This window comes from Hippopotamus amphibius, chromosome 14 (genome assembly GCF_030028045.1).
Source record: "Hippopotamus amphibius kiboko isolate mHipAmp2 chromosome 14, mHipAmp2.hap2, whole genome shotgun sequence".
In the NCBI taxonomy this organism is placed as follows: Eukaryota; Metazoa; Chordata; class Mammalia; order Artiodactyla; family Hippopotamidae; genus Hippopotamus; species Hippopotamus amphibius.
Genome location: NC_080199.1, coordinates 261,828 through 275,341, shown reverse-complemented (window position 1 = coordinate 275,341; position 13,514 = coordinate 261,828). Strand labels below are relative to the sequence as shown.

The 13,514-nt window shown below is 60.0% G+C and overlaps 1 protein-coding gene across 2 annotated transcripts in view; it reads right to left on the bottom strand.

Moving 5' to 3' along the window:
• The window catches only part of RASA3 (RAS p21 protein activator 3), an 87,439-nt gene that overhangs the window by 22,807 nt on the left and 51,118 nt on the right, over positions 1 to 13,514 (bottom strand). For both annotated transcript variants that reach the window (XM_057707740.1, XM_057707741.1), the window contains exons 4-5: positions 8,951 to 9,045; positions 1,886 to 1,962 (exon numbers count right to left, since the gene is read on the bottom strand). In XM_057707740.1, the coding sequence (XP_057563723.1) occupies positions 1,886 to 1,962; positions 8,951 to 9,045 (172 nt within the window). The remainder of the gene's footprint in view (positions 1 to 1,885; positions 1,963 to 8,950; positions 9,046 to 13,514) is intronic.

The window sequence follows — 13,514 nt, the reverse complement described above, 5'->3', positions numbered from 1 at the left end:
TCCATGCTGTGCCCGAATGAGAGCAGGCGCCCCACGTGCCGGTGCAAACGCGAATGACCCCCAGCTCTGTGGCCTCTGCCCCACAGCCCCCTCGCCGGCCTGGCCCCGAGGGGCTGCACCCTGTCTGTCCGTGCAGGTCCGGGGGCACCACAACATCCCCTCCCCTGCAGGACGTGCCACCGCGGCTTTGACACCTCAGCTCCCATCTCTGTCCCCTCGCCGCCTTGGGCTCTACTGGGGACGCCTCACTGGCCGTGTCACCGACGCACCTCCAGGACGGACGCTGGCCTGTGGCAACCCTGTCACGTCCCCATGCGGGGGCCGGTCGCCTGCCATGCTCACAGCTGGCTCCCACGCGTCAGCGCCGTCGTCCTTTGTGGCAGGAGGGGGATGTGTCCCACCGTCCCGTCCTGGCAGGAGCAGAGCCCTAACCCCACACGTGGATGCCAAGGGTCTGAGCGCCCTGCCCCCTCGCTCACGTCTGTGGGCTGGGCGGCCTGGGCGGCTTCTGCCCCTCCCAGGAGCCTGGCGGGCCTGACACTTGCGGGAGCTCCTCTGGGGTGAGGCCCGTCTCCTCTGTTCCTGCTCACGGGAGCACGTGGCCCCTTCTCTCTCCATTTCTCCAGTTTTGTTCTGTCCCACTAGACAGGCTGGGTCTCAGGGACTTCAGCGCATCTTTTCAACTCTTTCTCTTTTCACCCTTCTTTCTGGAATTTCCGCGCTTCTCCCTCTGCTCGTGACCTGGTCTTGGGTCACCTTCCCCCCTTAGTGACTCACGCGTCACCTAACAAGCATTCCCAGGCACGTCTCCTGGGATGGGCGTGGAGCCACGGGCAAGCCAAGAGCTCGTGCGAGGGGCTGACCCCCCGGGGGGTCGGCGGGGCGGAGGTCTCAGGACAAGACTCCCTCAGACGGGGCTGCTGCGCGGGTGCCAAAGGCCCGAGTTCAAGGCAAATGCATTTTTATCACATTCAGTTGTTGATCAGGAAGAAGGTTGGGGCGGCAGGTGCCTCTTGGAACCTCAGGGGTACCGGTTTTCCCAGCAGCAGCTCAGACGGGAACAGTTCTTCCCGTACCTTGCGTTTTGGAGAAGCACTGACGGAGGGAGGGCGGCAGCCGCCCTTCAGGGTCACTCCCCCTCCTCACAGACCCCCACGAGGAAGGCGCCCACCAACACGAAGACGGGCCCAGACTGCAGTGACACGTCCCGCAGAAAAAGAACCACCACAGCCGCCACCCGGGTGCAAGACGCACGGCGGGCGAACAGCCATGGGCATATCACACCCTCCTCCCTCGGGCGCTGCTGCAGCAACTGCAAACCTGCGGGTCCCAGCTCAGCTGCACACCTGGGGGAGGGTCCCAGCTCCGGTGCACAACCTGGGGGGGGTCGGGGCTGCTTGCAGCACACCCGACCAGAGCCCACTCCACTGGAAAAGGCACGTCTACACCCAGGGCCTTCACCTAGGCCCATCCCATGCACACGTGTGCACATCACACCTGCACACCTGCCCTCTCACACGCATGAGGGCACTCTCACCTGCACGCTCACCAAGCATTATAGGGCAGAAGGAGCTCTGATTTCGGGGTCGAGGTCTGAGGTCAGGCCCCAGCTCTGCCCCCACCTCACCACTTCCTTGTGCAGCCAGGGCGCAACCCCAACCTCTTTGCCTACACGTCGCCCAGAGTAACTGGTTTTTGCAAAAGCCAAACGTGTCACCTCCAGGGTGAGCATTTGTATCTCCAAGGGTGTTAAGTACGTCATCTGGCGGAATCCCCAGTTCTGGGTATCCTGAGTCATTTGTTTAAAAAACACAACCCACCCTGCTCCCTGGGGGTTAGACCTAGCCCTGGGCAGACGGGCCGCGGCGGCCGTCCTGTATCTTACCGCGTGGCCAGCTTGTGGCAGACGACGCCTGAGTCGGTGATGACCTCACTCAGCCTCAGCTCCAGGTGGACCTTGCCCTGAAAGGCACAAGGACAGTGGGTCAGGGGGGCCGCACGCAGCGGGCGCTCTCGGGCTCCAACCACAGGCTGGTGACACCGGACGCTGAGTGGCGTCCATGGTGCGTCCACCTGCCTGGCTCAGGTCCCAGAGAGTGAACGCTTGCAGCCCGCTGGGCCCCACGCTGACAGCAAGTGCTGTTTCGGAAGAAAGAAAACGAAAAGCTAGTCAAGCGAGTAGCATGCCAAACGTGTCTGACTGTCCGCTCTGGGCTGTGTTCACACACACACCGCGGGCCCCGGGCGGGCTTGGGCAGCTCTGCCTGGGTGTCCTCAGTGAGGCCGGGTCGGAGGCCAGGAACCTCAGCCCTGCTTCTGCAGGAAGGAAGTCAACACTCCCGGATGCTCTGGGAGGAGCAGCAGAGCAGATGGAGTGGCGCAGCAGGGCCAGGCTGGGCGTCCCCCGCGCGTGCCTGTGCAAAGTGTCCCGCGGAGGACAGCGCGTGGGTGGGGCCGACGGGGCCAGGGCTTCGTCAGGGCCGCAGAGAGAAGGGGGGAGACCAGCTCCCAAAAAGCCCAACAGGAGTAGGCGCGATGCTCGTGTTTCCGAGAGCGAGCGTTACGTGAGTAGGCTGACTTTCCTTAGAAGCGGGGCTGAACTGCATCCCTTGTCTCCAAGGTCCTTTCCAACGAAAACCCCTGGACCCTGCAGCCCGGGCGGGCCTGTGAAGGCCGCCGTGTCTCAGGAGAAGCCAGGATGCGACAGGCACGGGCAGCCAGCTGGGGGGTCGAGGGGGGATGCCCAGCCCCAGATGCTCCCGTCACTGCCCCATCAGCTCCCCGCAGTGGCGGCCGGGACCCCAACCCCACATGGGAGCATCTAGCGCTCTGGCCCCGGGGCGTCTGCATGGGGCACGCGCTGGCCTGGCCAATGGCCCCAGGGCCTGGGACCCTCGCTGTCCCTCTTCTGCCCCAGGAAAGGCCGCTCCGATGGCAGCCAGACCTTCCCACCTGCTGCCTCAGAGCTTGACCTGAGCCACCAGGGAAGCATCTGGACAAAATGCCCGCAGCCCTGATGACGAGAAAGGGAGAGGCTGGACCTGGACAGGCAGCCCAAGGATGAGGGTGCGGCGTGGGGGGCAGCCCGGCTGGAGCCCCGCCTGCCGGACAGGAGGAGATAGACAAGAACGCAGGATCTGGCCGTGAGAAGGACCAAGGGCGATGCCTCCGTCCCCCGAGCCCCTCTCGTCCCCCACGCGCAGGAGCCCACAAGCACCATGAGAGCCTCTCCCGCTGAGAGCAACCCAGCTCCACGGCTGTAGGCTGGGACGCGAGCAGCTGCCCCCAGGCTGCCGGCCTCCCCGACAAGACCCCTCTCCCGTGACACGGACACGGGTTCCCCGATGACACAGACGCCTCCCCCGGGGAGCCCAGGTTGCGGGCGGCACTCACGGCTGCAGACGCGCCGAGGCCCCCCAGCTGCGGGCAGGGCTGGGTGCCGGCCTTCCCCGGCCCTGTCCTCACCTGCGGGCAGGCGGACCGTGTAAGTCCCTCGAGCTAGGACCTGCTCGCGGGCATCACAGCCGCGTGGTCCCTGGCAACACCAGCGTCCCGACACGGAGCGGGCTCTGACGGCACCTGCTCCTCGTGGGGACGCGCTGGCCTGGAGCGGCCGACCTTCCCACAGCGCCCTGGGGTGTCTGCCGGGAGCGCGCCTCACCTGCCGGGCCAGACACAGGGTCCACTGCGCATCGTAACCCCCGCACGGGGCCGGGCGGCCCACGAGCGAATTCTTGGGGCCAGTAACTGGGAGGAGTAGGGGCTCCCCACGCAGGCGGAGAAAACAAAGTCCCCAAAGGCCAGTGGTGCACGGGTGGGGGGCGGCTTCCGGCACCACCCCACCCTCACACGTTCCTGGCGCGGGCACTGCCGTCCCTACGATGAAACGACAGCGCAGAGACTGACGACGCAGAAACCAACGCAGCAGGACGCCCGCCTGCGCCCGGGAGGCCCGGTCAGCCCGGCGCCCTTCGTCACCCCCCGGGGCACCGGCCCCTGCGCTGAGGTGGACCGTGGACCACGGCCCCTCAGGGCGACACCCCCGGTGGATGCCTGACCGGCTCCCGAGAAGCTGGGCCCCGACCTCGGGCGCCACACGCTGGGCTGAGGGGCCGCCGGCTGCCCGCGCTCCTGCTCCCCCAGCGGGGGACGGGCACGGACGGTGACTGCTCGAGCTTCCTCTCCTGGGGCGACGCTTCCTCCAGGAGGGGGCAGATGTGGTCAGCCGATTTGTGCTGTTGCATTTTGGGTGGTTTGGGGGAGGGTGGTACGAGGTAAACAAAACACACACACACACCGTGGAGAGGAACCCCTGCAGAACACCCCAGGATCTGCAGCTCAGAGGTTCACACCCATCCTCACCACACAAACAGCCCGCTGCAAACACCACCGCCCGGTGCCACGGGCCACACCCTGCACGCAGGGCGGGCAGGAAGTGAGGGTTCCCAGGCTCAGCCTCTGCAGGGCACGCGACCTCCACCGGACGCACAGGCCTGTTGCCTGCTCGGCTACACACAAAACTGCCCCCTGAAGCCGGGACGACGTGAGAGAGTAGCACTGACATATACACACGACCAAATGTAAACTAAATAGCTATTGGGAGGCTGCTGCATAACACAGGGAGATCAGCTCGACCACTGGTGGCGACTCAGAGGGCTGGGACAGGGAGGGTGGGAAGGAGTCGTGGGAGGGAGGGGATATGGGGACGTGTGTATACATACAGCTGATTCACTTTGGTGTACAGCAGAAACTGGCACAACAGTGTAAAGCTATTATACTCCATTAAAGAGCTTAGAAAATACAAAAACAAAAAACTGCTCCCTTGCTTGTTTTGACCCCAACGGATGCCCTCCCCAGGGAGGCGGTCCCGAGCCCACCAGCCGGCTGAGGGTAGGGGTGGCCCTGCTTCCCACGGGGGCCGGACCCCTGGAGAGGGGTCAGCCCCATGGAGGGTCCAGCGGAATCCTCCTCAACTGTTGGTCCAGGCAAGAGTCTTCACATTTATGATGGTCACGGGAAGAGAAACCCTAGCAGAGAGCATTGAAAATGCTGATTTCATAGTCCTCCCCAGTCTCATTTAAGGAGCACAAGATAAGAAACCGTTTAGAAAAGCAACTGGGACTGACAGCATCACCTGCCTCCCAGAACACCCCCTGGTACAGACCAGCCTGCCTTAAACACACGTCAGCAAGTTCAGGAAAATAAAAGCAACGTCATGGCCACGCTCAGACCACAGTGGAAATTAAACTAGAACTCAGTGACAGAAAGATAGCTGGAAAGTCTCAAAATATGTGGAGATTAAACAACACACTTCCAAATAACAAGCAGGCCAAAGAAGAAGTCTCAGGAGAAAACGAAAAATACTTTGAATTTTTTTTTCATACGTGAAAACGAAAAAAAACATCAAAATCTGTGAAATGCAGCAAAAGCAAAGCTTAGAGGGAAATGTGAAGCAGTGAATGCATATATATTGGAAGGAAGAAAGGTCTAAAAATCAATAATGTAAGCTTCCACCTTAGGAAACTAGAAAAAGAAGAGCACATTAAATCCAAAGTGAGCAGAAGAAAAGAAATAATATGAATCAGAGCAGAAACCAATGATACAGAAAACAGGAAATCAATAGAGAAAAACAAATCAAAGCTGTTTTTTTGAAAAGATCAGTAAAATTCTAGACCCGCTAAGAAAAAACAGAGAGAGAGGACACAAATTACTAAGAACAGAAATGAAAGGGCTTCCAGGGGACGTAGTGGTTAAGAATCCGCCTGCCCATGCAGGGGACACGGGTTCGATCCCTGCCCCGGGAAGATACCACATGTGCCAGAGAAGCTAAGCCCGTGCACCACAGCTATTGAGCCTGAGCTCTAGAGCCCGTGAGCCACAACTACTGAGCCCATGTGCTGCAACTACTGAAACCCACGCGCCTAGAGCCCGTGCTCCACAACAAGAGAAGCCACGGCAATGAGGAGCCCGCGCACCACAACGAAGAGTAGCCCCCACTCACTGCAACGAAAAAAGAAAGCCCGCGCACAGCAAAAAAAAAAAGAAAAAGAAAAAGAAATGAAAGCATGGCTGTCACTCCTGGCTGCAGGAAACCAGCTGTGGTTCTGACGTGGAGCGGAGACATCACCCACCTGCCAGCCAGGAGGCCCAGTGCCCAAGGCCGACCCCAGGGTGAGCCGGGGGCCTCAGCGAATGTCACTGGTCAACCGCGGCAAATGCCCGGGACACTAACGAAGGGCGGGTAGGTGGGATTCTTCGTACTTCCCCCTCTACTTTTCTGCAAATGTAAAATTGCTCAAAAATAAAGCTGATGAAGAGAGAAAAGCATGGGTGTCTCCTGTGCATTTTTCTCAGGGAGGCGCCGGTCCCGGGCCTGCAGGGCCCGTGGCCGCGGGCCAGGGCACAGCAGCGCCCGCGCCGTCCCCACTCCACCTGCGTTCTTCGCGGGGCCTGCGCGGCCGGGCGGAGGTCGGTGCAGAGCAAGGCCGGGCCCGGGCGACCGAGCACTGGCCCTGCAGCCCCGCAGGAGCTGAGAGCTTCATGGAGGGGCCGGGACGCAGCTCCCGAGCCTTAGAAAGAGTCTCGGGTCCCTGCAGGTGGACGGCTGTGCACGCCGGCTGTTGGGAAATCCTCCAACAGGACAGGGGACACGCAGAGGACGTTCCCAGGGTGTCCACGGCGAGGCCGGAGGGGCGGGGGCTGGGGGGCTGCCGCTCTGCCGGAACACGTGCTCCAAGAACACGCTTTGGCGGGAGCTGCTCAGAGCAGAGCTGGCGGCCGCCGGTGTCCCTGGAGGATCAGGAGGGGCCCTGGCGGACGTGAACGTGCGTCCTGGCCGCGGCTGCCCAGCAGGGACCGCGGGTGGGCCGTCTGTGCCGTGCTGAGCGCCTCGCCTGGAAGCTGCCCAGTCGGGGCCAGGGAAGGGGCAGAGCGACAGGTTCTGTTAAGTAGAGCATGGGACCAGAGACCTTTGAAGACACCAGCTCTGGAGGGAAGCCGGACGTCAACTCCTCGTCCTGCCCCACTTCTGTGACTCAGTGGTCTCTCGCGGGCCCCGGCTTTGGGACGTCGTCTGCTGCCTTTGACTGTGAATGGCTGAGCAGGTGGCTGGAGAAACCCTGCGTGTCCCCTTGCCCTCCGTGGCTGCAGGGCCGACGTGTAACCACCCCTTTAAAGGCTGCTGCCGTGACAGCAGGTACCCTCCGGAAAGCACGCGCCTGGTGCCCAGAACTCGGCGGCCGCCGCGGCCGCACCATCCCCCTTCTGTGGAATCACCAGCCGGTGGGGACCCACGTCCCGGGGACCATCAGGAAATGGCCTGGACGTCCTCAGGCCGCACGGTGGACACAGACGTCCGCGTTCCCAAGGCTGCGGTGACCCAGCAGCTCCGGATCTGGGCAGCCGTGGTCACGCAGCCACATGTGTGATGCACACGCAGGACTGGTGAGACCCACATGGGGCGGAGTACCCTGCACCAGTTATGCGGATGTCACTGTGCGGGGCCCAGGAAGGGACACGGCCCTGCTTCCTGCTAGAGTCCTGGCGTGTGAACAGGAGAGCACACAGCTTCTCATCATCTCTGCCTGTGCAGGACTTCTGTGACTTCCTGGGAATCTGTAACCATTTCAAAATTAAACGTTAAGTTTTTTTTGAAAGGCACGAGAAAGGAAAAGCTCCCCTTGCCAACAAAACAGAGCCGAAATCTGGGGACTAAACAGTGGGCTCTTCGCGGCTGCAGGCAGGATCTCCTCAGAACACCGGTGATGCAGGGCGGCGGGCGGGCAGGTGAGAAGCTCGGCACAGGCACCCGAGCCTTCTTCCTACGACGGAGCCCCTGGGCAGCCCGAGCGGGGCGGCCGCTGTCCTCTGGTGTCCGCGCCGCGGTCATCGCCAGGACTCTGCTCCTGGGCTTGGGCACCGTTATTCGTTATTAGTTCTGGGCAGCCACAGGTCCCCCGGTCCCCGCAGCACGCAGGGGCCCCCCCGTCGGAACTCCGCGTGAAGCACCCTCACGACGCCCTTGGGCTCGGCTTCTCGACGTCCCTCTGGCTGCCTCTCTGTCGAAGTTTGGGCAGTGGCCACCCGGCAGCGGAAACCCTGAGCCGCCGGCCTGCGGCTCTGAGCTCGGCCAAGGCCCTGGGTCCACGACGAGGCAGGCAGGTGCCGGGCCAGGAGAGGCCCCAAGAGGCGCCCACTTTGGGATTTTGTCCAGGACTCCTGCTGTCTGACCCTGCTGTTCCCAGAACTCCGCTTTACAGGGGAGGAAATCGAGGCTCGGAGAGCGTCAGGGCCGCGCACTCCGTGGAGGTCAGAGCAGGCCCGGCCCGGCTTGGTGCTGGCCCCGGGCAGCTGTGCTGCCGGCCAAGGCTCTGGCCCCAGAATTCCAGCACGGCCCGGGCTCAGGGACAGGCTTGACGGGAGACACACGCCAGCGTCAGCAGAGAAGATGCAGACGGCCCTGCGATGGCATCTCTTGGATGCTGGGAACGGCCCTGCTTGGGGAGAAACCCCTAGTTCCGGCGGGCGCCTTGCACTGGTCAAGGGGTCACTCCCAGTTAATACACTGCCCAGGCGCTGGGCAAGGCTGGGACACCCTGACCACGGGGACGTCGTCCCTCTGGTCACTTCCTTCTGCTCCAGACCCAGCTGAGGGCAGGGAGGCCAGAGCACACGCAGGTGCCTCCAGCAGACAGAGACCCACAGCCTTACGTTTTCTCACCTTATTCTCTCTTTACCTTCAATACTGTGTTACGTTCTTGCGCATTTTACACTTTTTAAGCTGCACGACCAAGTCCGACATAACTGAAGGAACACACAGAATGAACACGCCTAGGAGGACGCACCCAGGGGTGGTCTGCTACCCCGTTTCCTCTGCACCTACTTCTCTAACCACAACCAGGTCTCCTCCGCCCGGAGGCCCCCGGGTCCCGCGGGCTCCACAAGGCCTCACCTGCACCTCGGAGTCGGCGTCCACGTGCTGCAGCTGGAACCACGTGTCCCTGTTGTGGTACTTCTGCAGGTCTTCTTTCTGGATGGCCACCTTCCCTGGAAGATCAACACAGAGGAGACCAGTCACGAGGGCGCAACCCACCCCCCGGCAGCGCCGTGAACAGAGTCTCCACTATCGCCGCCCATCGTTTCAAATGGAACATCCAGAACAGACCTCCGGGAAACAGACGCCTCGTTCCATCTCGGGGGTGCCACGTCCGCCCCGTGCAGAGCCCGGCATCCACAGCCTGGGTGCGGGCGGGCGCCTCCTCCCACGTCACCCAGGCCGCGGGAGGCGGGGGTACCCGGCAGAGACCCTGCAGATGGGAGAGGGGTCCCTGCAGGCGCGGTGCTCAGGGCCTGGAGGGAGGCGTGTGGGACGGGGTGGGGGCGCAGGCACCCCGGGCAGCCACATCACGGCCACTTGCTGCCCCGACGGCCGTGCCGCAGGGCGGGGCGGGGCACCGTCTGCGGGCAAGACTCTGCCGCGGGTTCCCCGGACATGCGTGCGTGCTTGTGTGCGCTGCAGCTTGGAAGTCACGTGCACACCGAGCTCTCAGGGAGCGTGCACGGGCGGCTTACACAGGGCAGGCAGGCACGCACGGGCACACGTCGCGGTGGGACGTGTGCACACACGCTCCTGTCAGGCCGGTGGGATAAGCGGGGTCACCACCTGTCCGGGTGATGACCCAGCGTCTCCCAGTGTGATCCCGGGCCACCCGCATGGAAACAGCTGGAGGGTTTCCTAAATGCACGTTCCCAGGCCCCATCCCAGATGAGAAAACAATCTCTGGGGTGGGGCCCTGGAATCTGCATTTTCATGAGGTCCCCAGGAAACGTCTGTGGGTCCCAAAGTTTGAGAACATCTGCTCTCAACAGTTTTACACTCTTGACACAGGCTTGGTACTTAGGAGCTAGAATTTCAATGAAAATACACATGTAAACATACCCAGCGTAGATTTATAGTATTTAAACATACACCCACAACCGTCACGTCATTCACTCCAGAGAAGCGCGCGGGCAGCCAGCAGCCGTGCGCCCACAGCCGGGGAGGACAGGGGCACGAGGCACTGGGCTGTGCTCCCCTCCCACACCCCGCGGCCTCGAGCACGGGGACCATGGGGGAGGGGAGTCGGGAGCCCGGCCACACAAGCAGCCCTGTGTACACACGTACATGCACGTAACACGCACGCACACACGTCTTACGTACGCTGTACATCACACACGTAAATGCGATTGAGAAAGGACGAAGTAAACGTAAACATTTTTAGGGTCAACTGTTTCTTTCCTGCAGCCCAGGACACAGCCCAATTCAGGATCGCAGTGCGTTTACCGAAGGAGACACCCTGGGGCCCTGACGCGGTTCCACCCTGGCGTCCTCCGCTGCTCGGACACCGCCCCAGACCCCCGCTGCCCCCCACAGAGCCCTGAGCTGGCCAGCCCGCCCTGCCCGTGCCCGGGACACAGAGTCCTCCTCTCAAAGGAACAGCTCTCCATTTCAGATTTCTTCAAAGACGTGTGCCAGCTCCGGTCTGAGCAGAAGCACCCGGCAGCCTCACAGTGAGACCTGACTGTCCCCAGCCAATCTGTGATTTCCCACTCATTCTGCCCCCCAGTCCCCACGTCCTCCTCTCATGTCATCCTGCAGCAACCCTGGGGGGGAGGGGGAGGTCACAGACGTGGCCAGGCCACCGTGGCCAGACATCCTGCCCACGGGCTCTGGGCCTCAGCGCCCGGCTCTGCCTCCCGTGGTTCTCCCATCACTTCTTCTCCCCAAACACCCCTGTCCCGCCAGGCCCTCCTGCGATGTCACCTCCTCTTCGGCCTCCCCTGGGACCTGTAGGGCGGCCTCTGTTCTGCTCCCAAAGGCTCTCATGAGACCTTGCTGGGGCCTGGGCCATCTTCTCGTCAGCGGGAGATGTAAGGAAAAGGGCGCTCTGCCGTTGGCTCCGGGGGAGCTCAGGACACGCGCCCAAAACACACGCAGTGGGTCCTGGAGCTGGAGGCAAGCGAGAGGGGGCGCCGGCCCCAGAGGGCCCCGCACACACACCTCACCCACGCAGCCCCCTCGGAGTCCGAGATCCCTCTCCTTCGTCCCGTCCCTCCTCTGAAGGGCTGCCCCTCTGCTAAGATGCGCTGCAGGCCCACATGCAACACTCCCAGCTGCTCGTCCCTGAGGTTTCTCCCCTGACGTGTGCTTGAAAGGGCATTAAAAATGCTTGTTTCTCTCGTTAGTCTGTCTTCTGTCTAGTCTCGAGGCGCCCAGCCAGAGAAGCCCGGTGCAGGGGATACGGATCTCCTCCCGGCAGTCTTCACGCCTGGACTCCAGACCCCGACAGACACAGCACCGGGCACAGGCAGGAGGTCAGAGGTGACATAGGGACACGCCAGCCCGCGTGCTGGGGGCTGAGGGTGGCGGAGTCGGCTCTGTTTACTCCCCCACTGTCACCTGCCTCCAGCCCTGTCTCCCTGCTCGCTGTCCCCTCGGCATCTCAGCATGTTCACCTTGTCCCTCCGCCCACCTCCCACTGTCTGACAGCCTTGGGGAAGACCAGGCTCGGAGGTTCAAGGCCAGCCCTTCTGTCCACTTGCAAAGTGGATGCAGCACACGTGGCTCCAAGGGTCACCACCACTGCCCACGTCGGCCTCCTGGCTCAGCTCTGGCCACGCAGAACCATCTGGAGCCAAATCCTGCCCAGCCACAGGCCTCACAGGGCACTCAGGCCACGGCACGAGAGTCCGCGGCAGAGAGCACAGCCACGGAGGCCGCAGGAAGAGCAGGCTCCACCGGAACTCCGGGAACTCTGCTGCAGTGGAGCTGGGATCTCCTCCAGCCAGCATCAAGTTACGAGGGCAGGATGGCCCCTGGGACCCATTCCAGGCTCCTCCCCTCCCATCGCTCCTGGTCTCGGGGGGCATCCCGCCAAGGTCCTGACGCGGGTCCCACCACCTCTGACCGCCCTCAGAGCGCGCCGTCACCAGGCAGAGCCCCCCAAAGACTCTGCTTCCTCTCTGCTTGGCTCCTGCACAATTCCACCCTTTCCCCTGATGGGAATACGATTTTGAGTCTTGCAGGAACAAAGCCACAAGAAACAAACATTTCTTGGAACTGAATTGGGCAACGTATTCCACTGAAGAGGGATAAAGAAATTCCAGACTCCGCGATTAGTTCGGCTGGACAGGAGGGTTACATCTGAAGTTTGAAATTTCAAGTAACTATGCTTTTATGAGTTTGACTGGAATAGGGAGGAGTCACATATTTAATGCTCAGATGACTCCCACAACTCACACATCATTATCCCTCTTTATTTTTGGAAGTACTTAATTTAATTTTAAGTGGGTAATACCAGAACATAGAACAAAGTTTGAAACATTCAAAAGGATATAGAACAGACACAAAACCCTGACAAGAGAAATGAAAGACCCAAGTACATGGAGAGACATGCCATGCTGGAGGGTCTGAAGACTCAATTTTGTTAAGATGTTCATTCTCCCCTAATTAATCTACAGATCAATGTAATCTCAGTCATTTTGGAAATTAAGAAGATGAAAACTGTAAATGACAATTCAAAGGACCTAAAACAGCAAAACAATTTTGGAAAAGAACAAAGCTGGTGAGTCACACGACTGATCTAAGACTTGCTATGAAGACACAGGAACTAAGACAGTGTGGGGCTGGTGTGAGGAAAGGGGTGCAGGTCCAGGGAACAGAACACAGAAGCCATAAACAGACCCATGCACAGAAAGTCAGCTCATTTTCCAAAGGTGCTAAGGTAATACAACTGGACATCTGCAGGGAGAAAAGTGAATCCTGTCATATGTAAAATTCAGTTGAAATAGATCTAAACATAAGAGCCAAAACCAAAAGCTTTCTAGAAGAAAAGGCAGAAGAAAAACTTCACAACCCTGTGGTAGGCAAAGATTTCTTAGATATGATACCAAAAACACAAACTATAAAAGGAAAAGAAATTTGATAAATTGGACTTCATCAAAATTAAACACGTCTGCTGTTCAAAAGATACTAGTAAGAAAATGAAAAGACAAGCCACAGGCTAGAAGAAAATATGTGCAAAACACTCATCTGATAAAGGACTTGTATCCAGAATATATTTAAAAAAAAAACTTTAAAAACTCAATAAGAAAACCCAATTAAAAGGGCAAAAGATTTGAACAATTTACCACAGAAGAGATACAGATGGTAAACACATGGAAAGATGCCCAACTTCAATCTTCATCATGAAAAGCAGTGAAAACTACAGTAAGATACTTCGTACATATGAGAATGGCAGAAATGAATTAAACATAAAAGCTGATGATACAAGTGCTGGAGCGGATTCGGGACGGTGCGCTGAGGAGAGCCGTCTGCCAACCTCTGGTAAAGGTGAACATGCACCGCGGGGAGAACCTTCTCCTTCTGTTGTTAGGGTCCCTGGAGCTCTGTGACAGCAGAGAGATTAGCAGAAGAAAAACACACAGTTTATCAACATGCGTTATGTCGGGTACGGGGGAGACCTGGTGCTGAGGAA